The 26,607-nt window shown below is 43.5% G+C and overlaps 1 protein-coding gene and 2 non-coding genes across 5 annotated transcripts; 2 read left to right on the top strand and 1 right to left on the bottom strand.

The window, feature by feature from the left end:
* The first annotated feature begins 281 nt into the window (after positions 1-281).
* Positions 282-353, top strand: trnaa-ugc (transfer RNA alanine (anticodon UGC)). Its single transcript has one exon. It is a non-coding gene; the product is annotated as a tRNA-Ala (tRNA).
* Positions 354-1,464: 1,111 nt separating this feature from the next.
* On the top strand, positions 1,465-1,536 carry trnag-ucc (transfer RNA glycine (anticodon UCC)). The gene has a single exon. It is a non-coding gene; the product is annotated as a tRNA-Gly (tRNA).
* Positions 1,537-3,691: 2,155 nt separating this feature from the next.
* Positions 3,692-26,607, bottom strand: jcada (junctional cadherin 5 associated a). Of its 3 annotated transcripts, none has more exons than XM_004572268.3 (5): positions 26,322-26,607; positions 15,001-15,528; positions 11,579-12,532; positions 7,198-10,769; positions 3,692-5,974 (listed from the first exon to the last, which is right to left on the bottom strand). In XM_004572268.3, the coding sequence occupies exons 2-5, from the start codon at positions 15,372-15,374 to the stop codon at positions 5,940-5,942; spliced, it is 4,935 nt and encodes a 1,644-aa protein (XP_004572325.3). In that variant the 5' UTR covers positions 15,375-15,528; positions 26,322-26,607; the 3' UTR covers positions 3,692-5,939. The 3 variants fall into 3 exon arrangements, with proteins under 3 accessions (XP_004572325.3, XP_012780474.3, XP_012780475.3); XM_012925020.4 differs by lacking the exon at positions 26,322-26,607 and adding an exon at positions 25,996-26,314; XM_012925021.5 differs by lacking the exon at positions 26,322-26,607 and adding an exon at positions 25,492-25,949.

The raw sequence follows: 26,607 nt of genomic DNA, 5'->3' as shown, positions 1-26,607 counted from the left end.
ATCATACTTTAGACCAACCTGTTTTACTTCTCCTTTCATTTGTGCTTTGGCTTGGGGAAATTGTTTCTTGATAAATTATAAATTCACTTTCACAATATTGTGAATTATAGCATCATCTTCTGTACAGTAAGTTCAGATTGTTATGATGATGATACCCAGCTCTACCTGTCTACCAAACTTACAACCATTAGTAAGGAAATTACAGTAAATCAATTTTCAATTGTCGCGCAATCTTCTCAAATTACACTGTCTGAGCCGAGTTGCCGAAAGCGGCAGGTCGAGGGGATGTAGCTCAGTGGTAGAGCGCATGCTTTGCATGTATGAGGCCCCGGGTTCAATCCCCGGCATCTCCATTTTCTTTGCCTGCAGTCCAGCGCACTGCTGCTCGAACTCCGAGCTTTCCTAAATGACACAAAAGATGGGTAGGGGAGAATATACGTCATGACACTAATCCCCTTAACAGCGTGACGCTGGTTGTCCTCCGTGTTGAAAGAGCAATGTCTCATTGGAGAAACCAAACAGCCACTTCATAAACGCAAGGCAGGACATAGAAGAGCCACCTCAACAGGACAAGACTCAGCTGTACATCTGTATCTGAAGACCAAAGGTCGCTCTTTTGTGAATGCCAGTGTCTACGATTTGGACAGAGAAGACAGATGGTTTGAAAAAGGAGGGAAAGAAGCCACCTATGTCCACTGTGAACGACCATCTTTGAACAGAGGCGGTGGCTTTCCACACCAAGTGTCTGCCACCAATAATCCAGTTTTGAGATCCCTTCCCAGGCGCCTGAACGCCCATTCAAATCTTTGGTCATTTGACCTCAGTCATATGACAGAGCTAGGCAAGGTCTTCACCCGAAACCACTGTTGATAATGACCCACACCCGTCCACGGTTTCTCGGATGAGTGTTGAAACGTCTTCAAGAAACTTAAAGATGTCCCGACGCTTTTGTTTCCAGGCTCATTAAACAATGTGCTTAAGTCGGACTACAAAATGCGCATCTTAAACTCACCACTATGTGTTCTAACCCTGTTGAAACCCTGTTTTATGAAGGCAATTTAAACGAGAACAGCATGTGAAAAATACCATTTCATTACAAAGGTTTGAATTCTTAAGCAAAAGGAACATTTAGCGCCACATTTATGATCAGATTCATTTCTGCAGCATCGCAAAGACTTCTTTTGACGTTAAAAAGCTGCTAGACTTCCTGAAAAGACTCAGAGTAAGTTCTGTGTCTGAAAGGCGTGGGGTGTTTAGGATTGTTGTAATTGCAATAAATAAATTCATTACTTGTTCCAGCATGTTACCTCCCTAAATCAACTGAACTATAGAGAACGGTAAACACACTTTGATCAGTTAATATAGATCATCAACTTTAAATCTATGTTCTTCATACAACAGCGATTCACTTCGGAGCTCAGAGGTGTTTCGGTCAGTTAGTGTTTGATTTTCAGGACATTCTGTGCGATGGTGGTATAGTGGTTAGCATAGCTGCCTTCCAAGCAGTTGACCCGGGTTCGATTCCCGGCCATCGCAGCGCTGGATCTTTTGTGTCTATCCTTGGCGCAATGTGTTTTGTTTTGTTTTGTTTTGTTTTGTTTTGTTTTGTTTTGTTTTGTTTTGTTTTGTTTTGTTTTGTTTTGTTTTGTTTTGTTTCGTGGGGGTGCCTTACTCTAATCTCATCACTGAATCAGTGTTACTGCAGTTAACTAAAACCAAAGTGATAACTAAAAGTAAATGTGAAAAACCGTTACCGTTTTTGAATGTTTTTATGCAGACTTTGAACGTCTACAAGCCTGTGAGTCTGTGTCTTGCCTCTGACATTATGCCCTCCATTCAAGAATAATTAATAAAGACAAAAATTGAAACTAAACTAAAACTAAACATCTACAAAAAATAGAAATTTTAGAAAATAGAAAACAGACTAAAAACTAAACTGAATTCAAATCAAAAAGTTAAAAGGAAATAAATATAAAAGCTAAGAAGAAAATACAAAACACCCTCTGAATTGTTTTGAAACAATTTAGCTGCTGTCTGTGTTAATCTGTTGGAAAATGTGTGGTTAACCTTCAGTATGAAAATGTATTTATTGATAAATGTCCTGACTTCCAAATAGAGTGAAAGTAGGAGCAAAAATTTTAATGCCAAAAAGTATGCATGATATGATGAGCATCAAGGTGAGGACATCCTGAGCACACTTAACCTCGTATTCCTGACAGCATAGTGCAGTCATAAAACCATGTGTCCAGCAGATGGTCCTCTTACTCTGTTCTGTCTCTGTCTGACTGTCTCGGGTTGCATAGGAAATTTTGTACATATCAATCACTTTGGTTTCAGATTGCCTAATATTTAGTAAGAACATCAGTTTGACAAAATCAAAGAGGATGCTGAACATAAAACCCTGCTAACCCTGCATGCAGTTAAAAAACAAACCGTATTGCAGTAAATAACACACAAGTACCATCTATTTTTCTTTTAATATAGCCATGCTTTCATATTGTTTATACCAAATTCTGCAATTCTCCAATCGTGTGTTGTGCAAATTTGGTGAAGCCCGTGTGAAATGTAGCTACAGTTTCGCGTTCTTAGGTAACAGGCGTGACATCCAGTGGAGTCTTCTTCTGTCGACATTGTTTGAGGTTCTCAGAGATGCTCTTCTACGCTAACTGTACGGGCAGATCATTTGCATTTCTGTTGCCTTTCACTCAAAGCAGTCTGGCTGTTTGCCTGTGACCTCTGTCATTAACAAGGCAATGCTACATTCAAAGCCACTTAAATCGCCTTTACTGCTGCCATCTGATTAGCTGACTAGATATTTGCATTTAAGCAGCTGAACAGGTTAATATATATTTGAGGTTTTTCTTTAAATAAAAAAATATAATCATCCACTAAAAGCTTTTTGTGTTGACTGTCACATGTATCTATCCATCCATTCGCTTCCGCTTATCCTTTCCAGGGTCGCTGGAGCCTATCCCAGCTGTCATAGGGCGAGAGGCGGGGTACACCCTGGATAGGTCGCCAGTCACACACAAAGACACAGACAACCATTCGTACTCACATTCACTCACAGATTCACACCTATGGGAAATTTAGATTAATCAATTAACCCATCCCCACTAACTGCATGTCTTTGGACTGTGGGAGGAAGCCAGAGTACCCGGGGAGAACATGCAAACTCCACACAGAAAGACCCCGGCCTGATGGTGGAATAGAATTCAGGACCTTCTTGCGGTGCGGCAACAGTGCTAACCACCGTGCCACCGTATTTATTTTAACCGTATATATTTTAGTTATAAAAGCCTAAAGCACATTTAAACAGCAGAATTTGAGCGCTTTAGAGTGCTTTAGAGACAGGCACATTTACATACCAGGTCTCCAAAGATTTCATTTTTAAATCCATAAAAAGCTGAAAGCTGTGTTTTGTGTTGAACTAATAATTATGGAAAGTAAAAGTCACAGTGATTTAAAACATGTTCAGAATTAGCAAATTGATGATGATTCATCTCATAAGTCCTGACACACTGCTCTCCCTTACATAAGCTGCCTTTTATAGGTTAAAGGTGTTGGTATCACTAGCCCCGTATTTACTTGGTATCACATTGAAATTAGCAGTATGGCACAGCACCACTGGCTTGCTTCTTGACGGATATTTCATTACATTAACACAATGCAAACAACCAGAAGCAAAATGTTTCATGCAAAGACTTTTATTTATGAACAGTCTGCAGTACTGTACAACAGCACAAACTTGTCTGTATTTCTGATCATTCTTAATGATCATAGCAAATATAGACAAATACTGTGCCTTCAAAAACAGTTCCCTTTTCACAATAATCTAAAAATACCTTGTTCTTTTTAAATATGTAGCTTAACTTTTGAAAATAAAATATACATTATATGAAATATAACAGTTGTTTATTGGATAGACTATATTGTACCAAATGCAATTATATGCAAATACACTTTCTCTCTGTGACTTCTTACGCATTACATGCACAAAAAAAGAGGAGGGGAAAAAAAGATGCAGCGCATACAAAAGAAGCTGTACATACCTCTGTATGAAAATAGAAAATATCAAAGCAAGATGTGCACCAATAGTCTAGATTATGTTACAAAGAACTCGCCGTACAAAAAGACCTACAGGAATGACCAGATAACACATTACCTGGAACACAGAGGTACGGGTACTGGGTTGTTTTAACAGAACAAAGACAAAACCTTGTTTTTAATGCCCTGCCGATGAATTCAGGGTCAGAGCCACATCCGAGAAAGTCTAAAACCAGATCCCAAATACAACTGGATCAAAGAGTGACAGGGTCATACAAGCAAACCAGGAGTTACAGTTTTAGCTTGGAATTTTGCCATTAAACCCAGTGAGTGTTGATGTCCAATGCATAGCACAAAGTTTGGTTTGGTTTGTGTTTAAATTTCTTGTATTGCTACCCCATAAGTGACGTGAGTCTGAACCAAATTGCCAGTTATGCCCACAACTTACAAAGCATTGATATGTCAGTGTTAAATTATTGAACATGTACAGATACTGTGATTAGTATTCCAACATCAATGTTCTGTACAGCATCGATATTAAGCGTTTCTGGCTTAAAATCATTATTATTGCCAAAACACCTTCATACGTCTCCAATCTCATTTAAAATAAAATGGATTTGCTCATGTCCAGTTTAAATAAGCACACAGAAAAAGTTCTCCACAAAGACAGCGTGTACCAGGCACACTGCTACATAGCTACATCTATCATTTCCTGCAAAAAAAAGCACTTCTGAAGTCACACATAAGGTAGGGTGTGAGCAAAAACAGCAAAGACTCCACAAATTCCAGGAAAAAATATATGTGTTGAGATTTCTTTAGGAACAACATGAGGATTAACGAAAGACAGTCCCGGTACATGTCTCGACTGCTGATGCTGAGACTCGAGCGGGGAGGGTGTGAAAAGCGAATCCCTCCCAGTATAATCTCTGAGCATTTGCAGAGATTATCAGGTGCTCATAGGTAACATAAAGCCAATAATCTCAGCTGTGCAAATCTAACGCTTGTACCAAAAGGTAGAGCCTTTAAAGCAAATGAGATCAGTGCCTTGAAATAGAGACTTGCTTCTGAAATCATTTCACAAACACCCCAGCGTGTGACAACTGTATTGCTCTGAGTGAAGCTATTCAAGGACCACAGTGTTTCTCTATGCAATCCTCTCTCGGTACATTCTCTATCACACAAATATAAGAATAAAGAGCAAGGGCTTTCCTTACTGGTAATACACCCAAACACTACAATCCCCCCAAAAATCTACTCTTTCATAACATACATAAGAAAATATACATTTCTTCAGCAATTAAATGTCTTAAATTGTTGTTATTTTTTTTAATATTCTTAATAAAATCTTATAACTCTTTCTTATTTACATTTGGTTAGGTTAATACTGATTGTAATGCAATACTGTCGCCTTCACGTGTGTCTGTATGTTTTTTTCTGTTACATTTCTTTTGTTTGTTTGTTGAGCAGAAGCACTTTTACATTCATATTTCAACACCAGAGCTTGCTGAGAAAGCCCCGAGTGCAGACGGGAATAATGACATGCATTCCTCCAAAAGCAAAATAAGACAACTTCAAAAGGAGGAAGTCCTCTTGCTCGAGCAAATAAACTAGCTGAGAGGTGGAGAGAGTGGAAGGATGACAATGACGAGACTGAAAAAGGCCTGGAGAGTTGGCACCCAGCAGTGCCTTTATTTGGCTGTAAAAAAAAAAGAAAGAAAGAAAGAAACTCTTGCAGCACCGGGACAGTCAGTTCTGTGAGAAGTCATGTGTGACATTACTGGAGGGGTCACAGCTGACTGAGCCAAGAGGTGAGATGAAAGCCTTTGTTGCTGGAAAAAGCTGTTAACTTGACAAAGACTGATTTCCACAGTGGTGAAGGCAGTGGTCAGAGGTTACACCCTCTCCACTTGACTGGGGTCGTAAGAGTCTGATGAGAAAAGAGAAGGAAGAAAAGATGAGACAACGCCACCGAAAACAAGACATATCGGTATTATTTGCTCTCACCTCAGTGGACCTTAAAGGAATAGTTTGACATTTTGGGACTGTTATAGTGCGACTGTAACAAACACATTTATTCACGATTTCCTAAAGAGGAGTACGGTAATTGGAACTAAGCAAGACACTTGTGAAATTTTGTAGGTGTCACTGACAAAATAATAACAGCCATGCTTGATGATTGTTGTGGGCCAAGAACTTGCTGCAGATTTATGCTTCAGGAGGAAATCTACGCCGTGACTTACGGCGTAACCGATCTCTGTAGAAACGTAACTGCGTGTTGGGTCGATGCATCCTGCAACTACTGTAATTGGCCTGTTCATTGATTCCTCCTGTTTATTTCTGTCTACTTTTTAAATGTATGGGCCAGAGACCAACAACAATTACATCGTCTCAATATGAGGAAGAATAATCATAGCATCAATATAAGAACTTGTAATGTTAGGAAATTCTTGAGGGGAGATTTGTTTGCAATGAAAAAACAAAACACTGACCACAACAAAGAGCGGGACCCACGGGAGGAAAATGACCTAGCATTTTATTTGTTTCTACAGGCTGGCACTGCATATAAAACACTGGGACACGAACACATGACAATTAACACATATTAAACCCAAACAAGCATAGATGACAGCAACAATGTCATTTATGGCTATGTCAGGCTACATCGCAGGGTCTACAAAGCCTCCCCTAATGACTTATGTTAGTAGGCTAGTTCTTTCCAAGGCAGGTTAGCTATAGCAAAGCTCGATGTTTCTATGTATGTAAAACATGCTGTAAGCGTTATAGTGAGATATGAGATACACAAAGTATAAAGCTATAGCTATAAAACATCTTACAGGAAACAACTAGCCTGGCTTTGTTCAAATATAAAAAACAGTCTTAACATAACGGTGCAAACTTATGTCTTTCTGTGAACTCACATGCACTCCTGGCTACACTCTCGATGTGCTTAACTGCATCTTAACAGATATTTAATGGTTATAAAGCTTCTCTTCTAAATCTTTCCCCCAGCCATTAACAGTAACATAATCAGCAGTGTATGTACTTGTAAATGGTTAATAATCACATGTGTATAGTACACTGAGGGTGCTTTATTCAGGAGGGAAAATAGGCATAGGAAAAGGTTGAATCTAGCCACTGACTTGAACCCACCTGAAATGGAGAGCATTTCCTCATCCTCCATATCTGAGGGGCCACAGGTCCCAACGCTGTAGTTAAGTGGCAGCGTTATTTCTCTCTTGGGAACACTGCGAGGTTTAGGAAGCAGAGGAGGCTTCTGGAGCCTAGTGCGCTGCTTTGGTTTGGGTAACTTTCGCCTGCCGGTATCTTGAGTTGTCTCCGCTCTGCTGACCCCTGCTGCATTCAGTTCGTCTTCCACCTTATCTTTAGAGTTTTCATTGTCTTCCTCCACAATTTTCAAAACCACTTCTTCTTCTGGCTCTTCCTTTTTAACATCAGTTTCTACTTCTTTACTTCCTTCATGGTCTGCTGTTACCACAGTCTCAACATTAATCCCTTCAACCTCGTCTTCCTGTCTCGGCTCTTCCTTACACACCCCTTCATTCACTTCATTTGATCTGCAGTCTTCTTCAGAAACTTCCAACTTATCATGCTCACTTGGGTTTTTCTCCTCTTTTCCTTCTCTTGCCATTTCGTTCTCCTCCTTTTCTAATTGTTGCTCGACTACGTCTTCTTTTGTCTTCTCCTGAACTTCACATTCCTCTCTGTCTTCATTTATCTCTTGCGAGTACTCTTCTTCACCAGACCTGATGTCTTTGAGACTAAGGCGTCTTATTCGAGACACAGAGTCCAGTTCTTTCAGACGGGCCATTCTGTCTGCTGTTGACCTGTCCATACAAGTAGCAGATGAAACCGCGGTAGAGTTCAGCTTATCTTGCAGGGATTCGATTAGTTTGCATGCTCCACCTCGCCCCTTTTTCTCCCAACTGCAAATGCTCAAGGACAGCTTCTCATCGGGGCTGATGGGCAGAGACAGGGGAAGCTTACTTGGTGGGAATTCGGGCAGGTCTAATACTAACTGAGTCTCTGTATCGTCATTGTCTCTGCCATCACTGTGATCATTGCTGTGCTGTTGCCTGTTATCTTCTTCTTGTACTTGTTTATCCATACCTGATGGTGTCTCTTTGAACTCTTCTTGATCTGTACCTCGGACAACCAAGGACTCCTCTTTCACTTGCTCACACTCTCGTTTCACTTGCTGTGTGTCATCAGTTGGGCTTTGTCGTTCCTCAGCTGCAGTAGCTTCTGCATCATCCTGGCTGTCATCAGACTGCCTGTCAGCCACGCCTAAAGCTTCCACTGGAACGGCTATACCCAGGATCCGCGCCGCCCTCTGTTCGATGGACTCATTTTCCGGGATTCCTTTTGCGCATTTGACCTCGTACAGGTTGCTGAGATCCTCTGCACGTAAAGCATTGGCTTTCTCTTGAATCAATAAGTTCTCTAGGTGCTTATCTGCTATTGTTGACTCATTCTTGTAGGTCAGTGGCTCCGACATGGCATATCTCACATCGCCATCATCATCCTCAAACACAAAAGAAACCTCCCTGGTCAACCTTGTGATATGTGGTGAACTGTCTTTCTGGGGTGATTTGCTGCTTTCACTCCTGGTCCTGCAGATGGTTAAATTCACGCCTCCCCTTAATGGTGGAACATTGTTTGATTCAGCCTTTCTTTTTGCATTCCCCTCGGTTTCAAGTTCATTATTTGAGTTGTGCTCAGGGCTACACCTATATTTAAGAATTGCTGTCCTCGTGTCCCAGGAGGGCTCCATCGACTGAGTAAAATCTTTCTGATCCAGCGGTGAGGGGACTGAGAGTGAGCGCTGCACTGGCTCCCCGGGACCACCGGGAGTTTCAGTGTACACAGTTAACCCCACATCTTTCAATAAAGACTCTTGAGGGACTGGGATATCCTGTCTATAGTGGCGGTTAGACTCATTGTGAGGGGGTAGCGAGGACAAGTTGTCTCTGCAGTTTGAGTTTGTGTGAACTGAATGATCATTAGTAGCTGGTATGTTGTTGGCCTGTGATCTGGAAAAAAACCTCCTCATACTCATGGACTCTAGGTCAGCAGTAGATGCCAATGACTTTGATCTGACTTTTGTACTGTTGGGCTTTATATTGTGCAATGGTGGAAGACTGATTGCTTCCCTGCCTGGTTCTGGACCAGCAATAAAGTGTGCTCCTGCATTAAACCGAGCTAAACTCTTATTCATCCCATCAAGATCATCAATGCACTGAGCCACAATGGGCCTCTTGCTGATTGTGTCTTCCATTTCCTTATTGATGCTCTCCAGTTCACCAATAACATCACAGGGTCGTCGGTTCACTGGCTTTAGGAGAAACTGACCAAAGACGACTTGCTCTGCAGTCTCTGGGGTGCTGTTTTTTCTCGGAGATGATGGCTGCTCGTCTCCCTGATTTTGAACCTTGGGTGGAGAGGACAGGTCTTGCTGCACGGGCTGAAGGGATAGCGGTTCTGTTGGGCTCAGGCTGAGGCGGGAAAAAGCGCTGTTGCTGGAGAGATGAAGGTTCTTCTGGCCTGCCATCGGATAGCCATAAGAGGAGCTGTTGTCTGTCACCACGCCAATATCCGTGGTTGTATTTGAGGCAGACTGAACAGGTCCCTGCCCACCCGGAGGGCTCTGGGGTTCTGGACTTTTTACCACTGTCAAAGGTGAGCCGGTCTGAGTTTCCTGATTACGGTACTGGTTTCCAGGCCAAGACCCAGCATAGCACAACTCTTTATCTTCATTGGCTTGAAGTGTCCAGGCATCTATTATCTCCTTCCTTAAAGGAGCTCTCTTGTAATTCCTCATTGAGGATGTGCTGCTGGTGTGAAAGCGAGAATAATGGGATTTAATAGGCATCTCGTTCACAGACTTGCTCCTAATATTGGGGCTCTCTTTGAGGCCTACAGCGAATGTCTCAGTGTTGGTGACGGTCAAGCTCGGTATTGTCTCATTGTTGTTCTGATCAGCTCCAAAGTCTTTGTTAATGTTAGTCGGTGTATGAACAGGGACAGACACAAGGCAGAAGATGGTCTCACTCACTCTTCTCTTGGTATTCCTATTGTTTTCTGGCCCTGAATCTGGGGCAATTTTCTTCACTTGGGTGATGGTTTCAGCAAAGACCTGGTCTGAGCTGGAGCCCTGACGAGAAGAAGATCTTGTTAACGGGGTTTGGAAGGCTGAAGAGGGCGAAGGAGGAGGGCGATGGTTTTTAGGATATCTGTTGTTGCAGTTTTGGTCAGGTGCTGGGAAGTTATCGACGGTCTGTTTGTGCAAATTGCTGTGCCACCTCTTATTGTCATTGTCAAAGTCGCTAGAAGATGTCTGGTTACCGTCATTGGCCAATTTGGCAGCGATGAAAGGCCCCAATGGCGGGGGCAAAAAGGCACTGTCGTCGGGTGCAGGTTCCGACACGGTGACGCTGGGAAGCTCGTTACGAATGTGGCGAATCTTATCAGCATCCGTCAAGGAGTTGCCACCCAGGGCTGAGGAAATATGGCGGATACGGGGATCATCAAAGGGGATATACTGGACCCCTCCACCAGGGTGCTCTTGGGTAGTATACACAGGGTAAAGTTGCTTCTGGCTCCTCTCTCTCTGGGGATCAGCCCACGGACCTACTGGATGTCTGGTGAACCAGTGAGACCCATCTGGAGCAACTTGAATGTGCTGGTACATCTCTCCTCTGTACCTACGAGTTAAAACAACAAAGTTAACCAATACGGAGATGAACATAAAAAAAAACAACCTACTGGCTTCAATATTAATTTGTGAATAATTACTAAACTATTACTACATAGCTTTGCTCCAGCTTTTGTATAGCAGGTCAGAATTATGCATCACAAGGTAAATTTATTTAATATTTACCAAGTACCACCAAAAGGACAGAAATTGAGCCTTTTGACAGAAATAAAAAAGATGGAATTATCTTCTGGGTGTGAAAAGTGATACAAGTGTATGAAACAGAAACAACCCTTAGCGCCCTTGATTTATGACCTCAGTAAAGACTTAATGAGTTTTTGGTTGCTTGTTTCAAGTCTTATTAAACATATTATAACACTCATTTTGTAAATTATGGTCCCCATTGGAGTCACAGACAAGTTTAAATTGGAATATGCTCATTGGCTAACGACTTGTAATTGACAAGTTGTTAGCTAATGATTGCTCAGTTTCTCAGTAAGATACAACTCTCATGTGACAAGTCTAATTTTATGACCCCAAGTTTGTGACAGTAAAAATTATCAGTTGAAGGCTTCATATTTGGGCTTCCCTAACCAACAAATGACGTTAGAGTGGCTACCTGCTTTTAGTCTATGCATAAAATGCATGTCCTACTTAAGAAAAATATGTATAGGAAGTGGTATCAGATATTTCCTTCTGACATTTTTTTTCTTACAAAAATTATCGACACATTTCATCATGCTTGTCTTCTGCTGTAGGGTACTTTACAGCGGGGAACATTACAGTAGGGAAAATTAAAGCTTCTTATCATGTCCATACCTGTAGTCAACAGCAATTTCACCATATCCCCGCCGCCCTCCTCCCATTATAGGAGCTCTTTTATATGATGGGGGAGGGATGTATCCTGGAGGTCCAGAGTCCTGTGCAAAATAGTCCAGTTGGAGGTCACCTGGTCTTGATATGGGAATTGGCGTTCTGTCCCTGGACTGGGGAATGGTTGAGTCTCTGCCAGACAACACCTCACAGCTTCCCCTGATCTGCTGGTGCATCTCATAAGAGGGAGGTCTGGGGGGTCGGGTGAAGCGGGGCTTTGGTGTCATTGAGAGCTGGTTAGCGCTAGCTGGCCTGCCATTCTCTGGCCAGCGCGGTGCTCTGTAAAGATCATGGTGTAAGAATGGGTGGCCATTGACCCGTCTGTACAGTTCCTGACCAGATGAAGGTATTTCCACAAACTGCAGACTTTCAGGCTGTAGCATCCTGGGCAGGGACTGGGATTTGGCTTTGGTCCTCGGGTGGACTACCATCCCCTCTGGTGTCCTGGCATGGAGCCGTTGTTGCTCCTGTGTCCAGCGCTCGCCCTCACTTTGTGACAGCTGGCTGCCAAAGTTCACAGCTGGACGCCACTCATCTGTCCCCAGGCTCTGGCATTTCCTCTCAGTCGCCATCCTCCACTGATGGAGAGCAGCCTCCCTGTCTCTGGATCGGGCCTGAGCCTGGGCTTGGGCCTGGACTTGGGCCTGAGCGTGGGCCTGAGCTTGGGCTTGGGCCGCCCATCGCTGCCTCTCCTGAGCTGCCCTCTGACGCTCCTCGGCAGAGAGCTCTTGGCCTCTTGCTTGTTGAGGCCTGTCTGGTCTGCTGTAGCTCCCTGGTCCCCCTCCATGGGGATCTCGGAAGTCAGCATAATCCAGCAGCACAGTGAAGTCCTGGCCTCTCCTCCGCCAGTAGGACACATCTTTGGACTGAGACTGAGGACCTCTGGTGCTATCACAAAACCTGTGACGAAACACACAAAGGCATCCATATGCTTCAAGTGAAATGCTTGTCGAAGAAGAAACAACCCATAGCACAATAAAGATGAAACTGGATGAAGAACTGGGACAGAAATAACAGATGAAGAATAGAAATAGAAGTTCTATGAAATTCATAAAATTCCCTTATCTGTCAGTGAAATTGTTTAGATAAGAAAACAGGAGATACTTCTGAACACCAGAGACTACTTCCTGTTTAAACTGCCAACGCTGGAGAACCTGCAGTGAAGCCAAAGCTAATGATGTTAAAACTTTTTTATTCATTAAAAATATTTAAAATGCTATAGTTAGTAGTCTTAATGAGAGGTGTTTTAAAGGTAGAGGGTGTTATGTAGGGAAAAACCTCACACTGGCTTTAGCTAAGATCATATATATTATTTATAGAAAAACTAGTCCAATATTTAGGTACTAGGTAACCAAGATTTTAACTCTTTTTCTTCCCTCCTTTAAAGAAAGTGTCTCCCCAATATCTGGCTGTAGATGAAGTAGTTTAGTTATAGGGTAAGGCTCTCTTCATGATCCTTATCGTTATAGTTGATTTAGAGGTAGGCCAATGCAATACTGCATGACATACGCACTGAATAAATCTCAGTAAAGCTGGGCACTAAAAAGTAAAATATAAGTGATATAAGTAGCAAATTTTTATTCACAATTTGAAGAGATTCAATTTAAAAAAAAGGAGCACATTTCCCACTAGATGGAGACAAATGACTATGAGTAATAATGGAGTGTTTGGTAATTGTGATTTTCTATGGGGCATAATGAAGATGTTACACAATGACAAGCTGTGGCTGTTAGTCCCGGACGTCCTCCGAAGCAGATCAAAATGTCGAGGATGTTTCACTGACAGTCTTTCTACAGCACTGCTCATTAGTCCTTAATCTAAGACAATGGGCACGGTCTAAATGCAACGACGGCTTCTGCTGTATCTCTGTGAAGATGTTTGATGACAGACCCAACAGACAACAAGCCGCATTTGGTCCCTACATGCAGCGGGATTGTTTCAGCCTATTTGTGGAGTGACAGACTGACTGACAATGTAAACAAGACGCAAGCGCATGTGTAGTCCCCCTCGAGGCCGAGGCCGCCGAGCGTCCTTGACATTTCCATCCGTGATCATCACTGGTCACAGACGTTGGCTTGAAAGAGAAGGAGGGGAGGGGAGACTAGCCGTGGCAGTCTGCTAAATTTGAGGGCATCTTGTGTAAGATGAGTTAACATCATTAGGCTAATTTGGTCTAAGTAGCACTGCTGAGTGGAAGTGCCAATAAAGGCCCGTTCCTTATCTAAACCAAAGCTGCCAGGCAAAACAGATTTGCATGAGGAGGAAGAAAAGAGGGATGAGCAAACAACGGACTGAAATCGCAGAACATATGTCTTTGCGATTCCCTCATTCCCAGCAGAATGCTCTGATAGCACTGGCAGAGCAGCGACATGAAAATGCGGATTACTCATCTCAAAGAATAACACCAAAAATGAAAAACAAAGAAAAATGCCACAAACACAACTGCTGACATTATTCAAGGTCATTTGACTATTTCGAGATGCTCCGTCACTGACTGCTGGCTAAAAAGGATTATGGGGAATCATCCAAGCAAAATGTAAGGAAAAGGGGGGTTGGGGAAGAGATCTGACAAGCCTGTCTAATTGTGTGGACAAGGGAACAGCTGTATTGACTTTGTCTCAGTTACAGCACACTAACCCCCAGAACTGGTGTAAATAGGCAAACTAAACAATCCTGTTTTCAGGGGAAAAAACGGGCTGGCTGCAGCCTGGCGATATCTCCGGAAATATCATAGGTTTAACAGACCTTACCCGAGAGGGTTTCACTTGCATAACTACTCCAGACTAAGCTAAATATAGCCTATGATCCATATACATATTAAAAAAAACTATATGAATACTTTATAATTGATGAGATATGCATTATGTAAGCAGGTTTAATGCCTTTAAAACAAGAGGAAGCCAGTAAAGTATACTTGATATGTACAACCTGGCATACAGAAGGGGGTATTCTGACAAGCCTGGCAACCTAAGTGTGTGCGTAAGACTGGGCATGCTCAAATGGGGCACATAGGTTTGGCCAAAAGCTGTTTTGATTACAACTCCAAGGCCCCATGTGGCAGATTAGACTCCAGCACACATTATCCCTCCTCCCCTCACCCAAGACTTGATTGGAAAGAGGAGGCAAGAGGGAAATAGAGATGAAATGAGATGAAGTTACACACAGGGGAAAAACCGGCAGCGGTGTTAGTTCCATTGAATATGTACTGCAAAATCCCTGTGCAAAACTCTTTGATGACTTACGTCATTTTAGAAATCTCATCCAAGGAAACCACAACATCAAATGATAAACAGTCAGGACAAAAAGAATCAGTTCAGGGCATGCAGAAAGACATCTAGACAGCAGCACATCACGGGTCTGTAGCTTACCCACTGTCTGAGGTCAGCGACTCTCCCAAGGAGTGAGTGTCAGTTTGGCACCGGTTCTCGCCATCCCGTCTCGGCAGGCTCCTATCCCTGGACTCGTTGTTGTTGGGACAGCCCCCAGCATCGTATGGTTGGGGCTGCCTGGTTCCGCCACCATTCCCATAGGCCACTACGGGCCCTCTTTCATAGCCATTTACTGTCCTGGGGCCAGACCTGTTCTCTAGTATTTCATGGTGCTTGCTGTAGGATGGTGGTGAGGTTGAACGGGGTTGGTGGGATGAGGGAGCAGGGGCTGGGGTAGGGGTAGGGGTGGAGGACGTGGCATGCTTGGGCAGCTTATATCCATGAGAGATGAGGAGGTCCTCCACGCTGTACATGGTCGCATTTGTTAATGCTGGTGTGGTTTCGTTTTTCCTCTCTCTGCTTTTTTTTCTGAGAGAGAGGAAGGTAGGTCGGTTGTCAAGGCGTTTCTGCTTCTTCCCTACGTGCAGCGGCGGGATCACCGGCACAGCTGCGCAGCTGAGGCCATCACTGGGAAAAAAGAGAGAAAGAGGGGGACGGCATGAAGACACCAGAAGGAAGACAGAAAAAAAGAAGGTGACGATAAAACCATTATCCCCGCCACCCGTGTCCAGTTTTTGTTAGGGTTCCCGAGCTTTGTGAACATTTGAAGGCACAAAATGAAGAAAAAGAAAATGACCCCAAATTCTGAGTCGCTACGACGAAACCCAGCCCAGCCGCCTTCCCAACAGCCATTCCCTCCCACCTATCTTCTCCGGTCCCTCCTAGCAACAACCCTCTTTTCATTTCACTCAGACATCATCAGCACCGAACCGTCAATGCTCCAGAACTGATGGTGAACCGGGGCTACACGAACACCCTTAAAAACAAGCCGCAGTCGCATGTTCCTCAGCGGGAAGAGGAGTTTCAGGGGGCTGCTGGCGCTGCAGTGAAAATGCAAAATATCACTGTTTACAGTAGGCTCCCTGCAGACTTCCATACAGTCACTGTAAGGTAGCTGTTAGCAGCCCCTTCCGCTGCTTCATGTTTTGCATCAATGAAGCAACTAGGGGATTGTATTCCTCTCTCTCTCTCTGCCCGCCTCCGCATCTTTTCTCTCCCCTGTCATCTCAAAAGTATTTTCTGGTTCTAGAAGAAGAGGACATGCTTTTAGACATGTGCCCTAAATAAATTTCCTAGTTGGGAGTAGTCGTTTGTGTACTCCTAAGCTCTGTACAAAAATCATTAGAATTTCATATGATGTCAGATTTTCAGTCTATGATTATCCTGGCAAAGGAAATTCAAATCCATCAAGCACAAAAGTGTGCTGTTTTTAGAGAAAAGCTACAACTTAATCTATCTTATTAGTTCAATTGTTATAGAAAAAAATTAAGCAGGGAAATTAAAAAAACACAGGGAATTGTTATGACATGACACCAACTTATGTGCACTACTTAATGTGACTTACTCACTGCTACATGTTCATCAAGGTTCATTGGGATTCAGTGCTCTGTTGCTGGTATATATAAATTACTTAAATTAATCTGTCTTCATGCTGTAAATGTTAAATAAACTCCAGTATATCTCTCTGTTACTGTCCTCTCTCCTACCCTGTACAGAGCTACGCACCACGCAGTAAGCCTTATAGACGGTGCAGTATGTCGATAGCCCACATTACCCCACGTTTACTCGGTATGAGCATCACAACTGTAAGGCCAAACTGAAAAACCCCTGGCTGTATGGGTAAATTACAAATGGGACAGCCTCAAAACAGTGTGTATCAAAAAGTCTAATCAATCTTCAAAGAGCTTTGAAACACGTACCATTAGAAAAAGCAGATTCGTGAGTTTCACGTGTTTGCAGGTAGGTAGCATACCAACCTGCAATGACTCCAGACATGTTTGCATGGAAAACTTTATATTCAGCTTTGTATTTTAAAATTTACCGCCAGCTTCTCTGCCGAGTGAGCGAGTGATTCTTTCTGATACACCCTGAATAAAAAGTCTCCATATACTTGTAACCGGGTAACCAGGTAATACGCAAACAGAAAAAATACTGGTATCAGCTGTAGGCCAAATTTTTATTTTAAATATCAACATCAGCCCAAAATTTCACAACAGAAGCATCCCTCCTAAGTATAACAAATAAGCAGACGCTAATGATGCACAACATTTTTGCTAAAAACCAGTAAGGAAGCAACCCAGTAAAGAACTGCAGTGCTACATCCACTTTAGGCTAGCTAGACGAGCTCCCCCATAGAAGTACCATTCTCTGCAACCTTCTAAACAGGCAGCAGTGCGGGGACCCCCAGGGGAAGGTTGGATTTAACGTTTTAAGAATTGCTTTCTGCCCAGCAATCACTGTATCAGTATGATGGGCTGATGAAGAACTGAAATGATGATACCCAGTGTGCATCTGCTCGTGATGTAATGCCCTTGATGAAGTCATGTTTGCTGCCTTGTCAACAGGACAGATGCTGCTGCGGCCCACTCATTCAATACTTTCTGCTGGAACAGACTGCCAACAACCTGGCTGTCCTTAATAAGAAATGGCATACAGGAACAGCGCCGTGTGACTCGTTGCCAGAATCAAACGCCGTTCAGACGGTTTTAAGAGCCAATCACTTTATGATTGTTAAACGGCAGAGCCAAATTGCTTGTTTTCGCTTCTGAAATAGACGGCAATGCAGCCTTGCCGAAATGTATTCAGCTGCAAACACATTAGCATTTGTTTTGCTCCATAGAATTTGTTCAGCCATGATCGTCACAAAGAGATTAAAAAAAAATCCTTCTATAAAAGGAGTCCTGACTCAGAGGACAGCGTCACCACCCCTTCTCCCTCCTTCTTGTACCTGAACTGTAGGAGAGCCTACTAGGTGATTAACAGGATCCAAGACCGTGAAATGCTGCTTTCTTTGTATGTCTGGCCCCCTAATACGATTATATTTTTCATTTAAAACCTTAAACCTGTTAGTTTTGGAGGATTGACTCTTGGCTCTTACCCAGTTATTACTTTTATTGACTTTAACTCTTTCCATTTGTGTTTTAGGGTAATCTTCTCAAGAAGGAGCTGGGTTTGGAGTTTTAGCTACTTGTGAGCAAGGTCAGTGAAAACGGGCTGGCAGTTTGCTTCATTTGCTTTCAAGCGAGCAATGTGGACCTAGAACTTTAATTCAACTTAAGCTTGGTACAGCTGTTGCAGAAAAATCGCATAAATGCCAGTAAAATGCACGCTAAGATGTTAATATTTATGACAGCTTGTCACTCATGTGATGGGCCTTTTCTTCTGTGCTTTAAATTAAGAATAACCACCATGCCTCCCCGCAGCCTTGCAAAGGCCCGTATCAGAATCCGCAATCTGATTGGTATCAGTACCCTTTCCTTCCTGCAGCTCAAGCCTATCCCTCCAACCAGGCAAAGGCTTAATTAATTAAAGCCTTAGGCCAAGGGCTAATATGATCATTCATTTTTTGCTATGATATCTGCATATCAACCAAGCTTAACTCAACATCCATATGCTCACTAATCTATCTTAATCCTCAATCTGAGGCTCTCGGTGTCAGCGCTAAATGAAGATTATCTGCATCCTCAGTAAAAGTGAGGATTTCCTACTGTAAAGTGAGCTGCATTCATTCAGTCCCTCTAACCGTCCCACCCCACCCCACCGTGTCACCAGCCCTGCTCCTTCCTTCCCTCCCATGATGGGCTCTGTTTAAATGCCACTAATTCTGTTACGCAATGGAATTACTGATTTTATGTCAAATAAAACCTTGGATTTGAGAACTGGTATGCAACAATGGGCAGCTTTCAACCCCCCAAAACACAACAACATTGTGTTTCACCACAATGCCTTCTTATGTGAAAAAGACATTGGTGTTGCAGCCTCTCGGATTTGGCAACTAGAAAAAAGGGCTGATCGGCTGTATTTTTAATGGCATGGCTCACTCACAGAGAGAAAATTAATGATATAGTTTATGGATAACATGTGCTGCTAAAGTAAGCTAAAAACAAGTGGAAACATATAGGGACTGGCATTCTCATACCACCCCTCATACTATAAACTACTACTGTAGCATCTTTTGTGAATGATAGAAGAGGTCAATTAACATACAGTTGGTGTCAGAAGTTCACATGCACTGAACATTTATTTGAAACGTTATTTTTCCAGGGTGGAATTATTGTGTAGTATACATCTTTAATGACTTTTATAAATAAGAATTGTGTGTGTGAACAAATTTGAATTTATTTTTGATTATCTCTCATTCGCAGGGTCAAAATTATAAATACAGGCTCAAACATACACAAACGCTGACTCACACAAAAAGCAGTGGTGCTGAAGGTTCTACAATGTCAAGTCCAAGGCTTGTTCACGTCTCATTGGTGATTATGATCAACTACAACTGGTAGTTTCTCTTTTTGCCAGCACTAAATGGATTGACCAGTGAGGCTGGATTGGATTGACTCAGTCAACAATGGGAAAGTCCATTGAAGGTTTGTTGGAGCCATTATTAAACAACTACTGATTCAGAGACCATCGGTTCAAACAATTGTACATAAGTACCAGTTATTTGGATGTCTCACCACTTTTCCAGGCGCTATACTGTCAACATCAGATGAGAGGAATGGTTGGGATGTTCAGAAACAATGCAGAAAAGCACTACAGCTCAAGCTTGCCTTTAAGTAGAAAACAGCAGCCACAGTAAAATAAGTTTTACATGAGAGCGTGCTGACTAAGAAAGAAACCGCTGCTCGAAAACCAAACCTTTCATGCTCAACTCAATTTTGCAGCTGCCACAAATGGTCAAGCCAAATGCCTTATAGAGAAAACTTTTATGGTCAAACGAGACGAAGATTGAGCTATTTGGCCACAAAGACGAGAGGTATGTTTGGAAGTATATCGGTGAGGCTTTCAAAAGTGAGATCAATGAACCAACTGTCAAGCTTGGTGGGGGAAGAATCATGCTCTGGGGCTGTTTTGCTGCCAGTTGTAGTGGTACATTGCACAGATTGGATGGAATAATGAAGAAAGACTAATTCCAAATACTTCACTTCAAATTAACAACTAGACAATTGAAACGTATTCACAACTAAGTCTTCCAATAAGACAATGATCCCCAAAACACACGAAAACTGGTTTTGGAAAGGATAAAGGAGGCTAACATTAAGCTTCTGGAAGAGCCTTCCCAAAGTCCGACTTCAACCTTATTAAAAATTTGTGGACTTCACTTAGGTTCATGCCAAGAAAGCAAAGTAATTTAAATGAACTATACCAATTCTGCCCAGAAAAGGGGCAAATATCCAGGCAAAATAATCCCAGAAGCATGCTGATGGTCGCCAAAAGTGCCTGGTCAAGGTGCAAATTCTAACTTGTTCATCTATTTCTTGATTTTTAAAGTCATTAAAGATGCACGATAAACAATCATTCCACCCAGTTCAAAGAAATCATTAAAAGACCAAATTATACTCATCACTGTAAAGAATTTCTATGATGAGAGGGTGTAAACTTCTGACCACAACTGTACACTGTTATTGAAAACAGGTAGGAGCATTATTCTTTTAGTTGAGTGTGTGGTGGCTACATTGGGGCGGACTGCAGGGGCATGACGGCTTGCAGGTTGACAGTTTGGTGTCAGCTCCTTATTCATGGCCTAGCTAAGATGGGGCGGGGAGGGAAGAAGAGAGGGCACACAATGCAGGACGGAGACCTAAATCAGGCCTTGAGGTGCACAGAACTGCAGCGTTAGAGGGTGTGACTAAGCACCCCGGGATGCACGGATTACAAACCTAGCACGGTAAAAATTAGCAGAATAATTCAATCTAAAAAAAATAAACTTTACAGACAGTTTGCAGTTGAAGTCTGAAGTAGAAAAACAGAAGACTTTTCACATTGTGCTCAAAACCCACTGAGTAACAGTGATTAAAGTTAACACAGATGTGTTAAAATAGCACATTCCTGTTTAAAATGAAGCACTACAGACAAAAACAAATCTGGATTTAACAGGCTCCAGCATAAAGGCACCACAACAAAAGAAATCTCAAACACCAGGGCCTGGAACCAAAAAAGACGATAAGCCCGCTTCCTAAAATATTCCACAAGAGCCGCACCTCTCCAGCACATTGTTCCCAGTCTCCTTGGAACTATAACAACTGACCCGTGTGGGTGTGTTTTTGGCAAGTGTTTGGGCTGCATCTGTTACGAGTGTGCATGCACAGGGGCTTCTCAGAGATGACGGCCGAACACATTCGGCAAACAGCAACGCCGTGCAGATTGTTTATCTATGTGACATCACCATGTCCAGCGGAGGGGCCGTCTCTCTTCCTGAGGAAGTGCGTTGAGTGTGAGTGTGTGTGTGAGGGGGGGTGGACGGACGGAGCAGAGCCAGCAGTGTCGCAAGTGTTTCCAATCAGGCGCTCGGCAGGCTCCTGTTTGTCCCAGGGAAAGAAGTTTGGAGGCGTTTTATTTTTTGGGCTGAGGCCGGAGGAATAAACAGCCCAAACGAGCCTGAGGCCATATTTTACCCACAGTGACCCGCAATGTTCCCCACATCAGGTAGGAGTGTAACTCAGCAACATGAAGTGTGGGCATATTATCCGGGGAGCTACGTGCCCTCTGGGCACTTGCTATCCTTTGGGAAAATCCCACTGGGCTCAGCAGCCACTAGAGTTTAGGGCAATTATTATCTTCTGCAAAAAAAAAAGAAAAATTACAGCTAAAAATGAACAAGTAAAGAAATGCTTGAAAGCAAGAAGATTATTACAAAACAAGAGCTCTTCACGACATTGCAACCCATGTGCTCTTTCCACAATGTACACCCTCCTAACAGGGAGGGTAGCAACAGGCTGGGTGCTAGAGGTGGGCGGAGCCATCCAATTATCGATAGTATCAATATCAGCGCTGGTATGGGTATCGGATTAACACGAGCATGATACTTTGTTTCTATTCGCTAACTTCAGTACTCGCCCACTTAAATTCTTCTAAATTAATTATTTTTATGGAAAACAAAAATAGAACTCAAACTATGAAAAATGTCTGAATCCCAGTGTGTTGTCATGTCTATTTTGTTTATAGCTTATAGCAGATTTAAAGAACAGAGGTTGGTCCAGTGTGCTTTAGAGACAGGCACATTTACATTCCGGGTCTCCAAAAGAACACTATTTCGGAAAATACATTTATTGGTCATTAAAACGTGTTTAGAATTTCCAAACTGATGATGATTCATGTCATAGGTCATGACACACTGTTCTCCCCTACTTAAGATGCCTTTAGAAGTTAAAAGTATCAGTATCGGCATCATGCAATACCGGCCCTGTATTTAGTTGGTATTGGATTGCAGTCTCGCACAGCACTACTGGGTGTGTTTACCCCAAGTCAATTATCTCACAAAGGAAAGGTTTTGCCAAAAAAAAGCACAAAAAAAACCCCCAACCACTAGCATTATTTTGTTTAGCATATCCCATGGCAACAGTTGTTTTTGCTTTTGTGAATGGCAGCTCGCAGACAATAGCATGTGGACCGCTAAGATATTCCTGCTGCATTGCCACGCTCCAAAACTTATTACAGTCAAACTCCGCTGGCAGAAAAATCAAAGGCAGGATGGGATGGAGAAGGGGAGTAGGAGGTTGGGAGAAAGGAGGGAGGACCAGGGGGAGGGTGGTGTTTTTGCTCCACCATATTCCAACGCATCGGTGGTATGGTTCTGATTCATTTCAGACGGTCAAGAAGTAGTCCAGCCAAACATTTGTTCAACCCAAAGACAACGTTCAACAACACTGGCTCAGGCACAAGAACAGCACAGCTGATGGCTCATTAATGTACGAGGCAAGTCGAAAGGCGCTGGTGATGTGACGGTTATTATGTCAGCGGACTCATTTTCCATTGTGCAGTGAGGCTTAGCGCAGTTCAGCTCAAATGCAGTGATTTGACATCACGAGATTCTCCTCGTCTGAACGCATCCAACAGTGGTATGCAAAGGGAGATCCATGCCAGAGTCAGGAAATGCTCATAATTTCATATGTGAGGAAAGAAGAGGAAAAAATAAGGATTTTATGCACGTTAATCCAGAAGGCTACACAGCAGGCTTCACCTGCACTGAGCTATTCCCAACTCATACTCATTCTAAGCCTTGCCAAACTGGCTTCATGGTAATTAGTGTCTGTCAATGTCCGGAGCTTGCTAGAGATGACAGTGGTTTGGTTTATCAGCCAGCAACACAGTGATCAAAGGGTTAGCATGCTCTGGCTTTCTGCTAATCAGATGTGGACTGTGCATGGCTCCTGCTCAGCATCACAGAGGGAGAGGTAGCGAGCAGTCCTGCATAAACAGAATCATCAGGAAAGTTTAAGCACATTGCGTGCGTGTCACATTTTAAGACAGCTGATAGAATTGTGTTGACAGGTGACTGTGATGCACATCACAGGTGGGATGAAAAAGGCTCTCCCACACAAACGGAAACAGTAGTGCTGTCACTGGTAAATGTGGAAAACTGCTATGTAAACACATGAAAATGAACAGTCAGGGTTATCTCAAGGGCTTCATTGGCATAAAACTGACACAGAGAAATCACAAAGCAGACACAATCTCAGGCCATCTGCCAAACATATGGGCATTCACCGGCTAGCAGCCAGAACTTAGCAATACTTCTCTCTCTCTCTCTCTCTCTCTATATATATATATATATATATATATATATATATATATATATATATATATATATATATATAGAGAGAGAGAGAGAGAGAGAGAGAGAGAGAGAGAGAGAGAGAGAGAGAGAGAGAGTGCGCTTTCCAGATCATTTCATGCCTCTGATTCTCGCTCTGAGAGGCGTGCTGGCAGATGTCAGTATAGCTTTCACATGTTTCATGCAGGCTTCATCCACCAGCCTCCTTCCCCTCCCGCCTGCGTCACCTCTGCTCTGACATCACATGTGACATCAGGCGAGACCTCAGAGGGGATCCCTGTAGCCGGGCAAACATTAGATGGCTTTCAAAGGCTTCAGCTGCAGCCACCCAATAGCAGAAAAAAAAAGAAACAATAATTTTCTTGGCCTATAAAAGACGCTGGAGACCGACTGAGAGAGAGAGGGCAGAACTTGCTACTGTTAACGACACCACAAACAATCACACACACACTTACAGACGCACACATACATACAGACAAGATTACTGAAAGAGAAGTTTGGATCAGTCCTGAGAGTTGAACTGCTACGACTCACTTCATAGCTGTGGAGGGCTCCTTCCAGTTTTGCTGACCAAACCTTTCCTCTCACTGCTGGAGGGAATTAATGAGCTGCTTCCCTTCTTAATGCACTCCCTATCCCCCCCCCCCACCCCTCCACTCCACACACACATACACACACCCTCCTCAGGGCATCCATAAAAGCCTCGCGTTCCCACACCATCTCAAATCTCAAGGATGTGCAAAAGACCTACCACATAACACTCATACACCCACGCACGCAGCCTTTTCTTTTTTTTTTTTGCAGTGTTTTGGCTTCTTATCTACAAATCCTGACACACTCTGAGGTCCAGGAAATGTCTTTTGCTGACATTTACTAACAGCTTTCGATGGAAACTCACTGACCTAAGAAAGACCTTGGCAAAAAAGAACAGATCACCCCTGCATAATGTTAATTAGCAGTTTGACAGCTGAAGTCAGGTCAGCTTAAATATGAGCGATCGGTGCGATAAATGCACCGTAATAACTAAACTGTAACAAAATCCTGAACTTGGACTGGTCAGGTAAAACAGTCTTGGCAATCTGGCCCCTAGAGGTCTCTAAGTGACAGGAGGAATTTATGTGAAAGCCATTCTAAAATTAAAGCGGCAGAGCCATCGCTAACACTGTGACATAATTTAAGATGTATGGTTAAGAGGCAAAACACAGGCCAGTGTTTTATACTTATCTAGCCTTGTGGGCTATTTAATGGATTTACTCAATGAAAAACATTTAAGATCAACATCAAACAGTGGACCCCAAATCGTGTTATTTCCCAGTCAAAGTGACAGCAGGGTGGCTGTTTTGACAGCGCGTTTCTGCGGAGGTTATAAGGCAGTGCGTGCAGGAAGCCTGCACGGTGGGAAGGAGAAGAGAGGTCAAGCAGCAGCGGCAGCCACCATCATGCAAACACGCTGCAGGTGTGACAAAGTGACAACAAGCAAACATCAAAGCCGCCTAAACTTGACAGACCATTTGTCAGAGGCTCATTGCGCCTGGCTTCCGTCGCAATTTGGCGCTCATCGTACGTACGACGGGCACCGAGAGCTACACGCGTTACCGGACCCGAGTGCTGTCACCGTGCTGTTCTCAGAAAATGATTGACGGGCTCGGCAGGATGCTGCTAGCCCCTCTGGTTCTGGTGCAGATTACTGTGTGCCGTAGCATTACTAGCCTAGCCCAGAAACGCGCAGTTTTACAGAGAAGAAAATTCAGCTTGTTTGGGGTTTAGTCATGTGAGCAACACACGAGTAGACGTTATAACATGACTTGAGACCTTACATGGATGAGTGGAACTCCTTGGCTGATTTCGGCGATCCACTATGCTGTCATCTTTTAATGGTAGCTCCGTTTTGTAAGTCGGGCTAATCACTAGGAAGGGGATACCAGCAGGGCGAAATTAGAGAAAAAGCAATTCTACAAGTTACAATTGCATATAAGTGACAGTTGTTTGGAGTAACGCGGGATGCCTCCCGAGCACCAGCCATGGCCTGCAGCGTTTTCGCTCAAGTCTTTAATTAGTGCTCCGGGCAATGGAAATGTCCGCGCGCGTGCTAGGACATTAAAAACTGCGTAATTTGGACGGAGTTTGGCCTCTGTTCCCCCAGCACGCGCGCAGAACGGCACATAGCGCGGCTAACGCTAGCCGGACTAGCTCCGTGAGCAGTCTTTAACCTTCAGCTGATAGGAGCGCGTCCGCAAACTGTGGCAGCCGCCACCGCAGACGCTCCAAGTTAAAAATAAATAAATAAATAAATAAGGAGCTCCATCCTCCCACTCCTTCACCTTCTAATGCCATATCCTCGAGGTGGCCCGGCCGTTTGTCCCGAACCTCCTATTCCACCAGAGGAAGCAGACAGAGCGCCGAGGCAGCTGGATCAAGTTGAGGGAGCGCTGGAAATGTTGAGGGCAGAGCAGATGCGACTCTCAGCCGCTGTCTACTGCCTCACAGCAGCAGCAGCAGCTCGCCTCCACAGCTGCCGCATGTGTTGTCAAAAAAATAGAAATCACAAAAAAATAAAAAGAAATAAAGAAAAAGCCACAACCAACAACGACCCCTGAGTCCAAAAGAATGCCTGGATGAAAGGCGCCCTGTGTCGCTCCACTTTTACCTGTGAAATGCGTCGTTGCGTTGCCGCCTAGTCCCCGGCGCTCACCCGTGCCGCTGCTCTGGAAGGACTGAGCTGGGATCTGCTGAGGGAACAGCCCCTCTTCTCCACCAGCGCCGAGGAAACATCCCTCTTCTCTAGCAGGGAGGCAGCTGGAGACTGCTGAGCAGTAAGGTCACTTCACACTTAGGGTTTCAGGAGAAAAATAAAAGTGAATTCTCTTTTAAAGCTAAACCTATCCATGCACATTAAACGTCACTGTGTCAGCCTCTGAAGGCGACTTGCAAAC

Source organism: Maylandia zebra, linkage group LG9, assembly GCF_041146795.1.
Source record: "Maylandia zebra isolate NMK-2024a linkage group LG9, Mzebra_GT3a, whole genome shotgun sequence".
Classification (NCBI taxonomy): Eukaryota; Metazoa; Chordata; class Actinopteri; order Cichliformes; family Cichlidae; genus Maylandia; species Maylandia zebra.
The sequence above is the reverse complement of the archived record's forward strand: the minus strand, read 5'-3'. Positions and strand labels throughout refer to the sequence as shown.

Excerpts from the sequence above, each read along its gene's own strand:
- jcada (XM_004572268.3), bottom strand. The coding sequence starts at position 15,374 with ATGTACAGCGTGGAGGACCTCCTCATCTCTCATGGATATAAGCTGCCC. Across the intron at positions 12,533-15,000 it reads TCGCTGACCTCAGACAGTGG|GTTTTGTGATAGCACCAGAG; the intron begins GTAAGCTACAGA and ends GTTTCGTCACAG. Across the intron at positions 5,975-7,197 it reads GGAAATGCTCTCCATTTCAG|ACTCTTACGACCCCAGTCAA; the intron begins GTGGGTTCAAGT and ends TTTTCTCATCAG.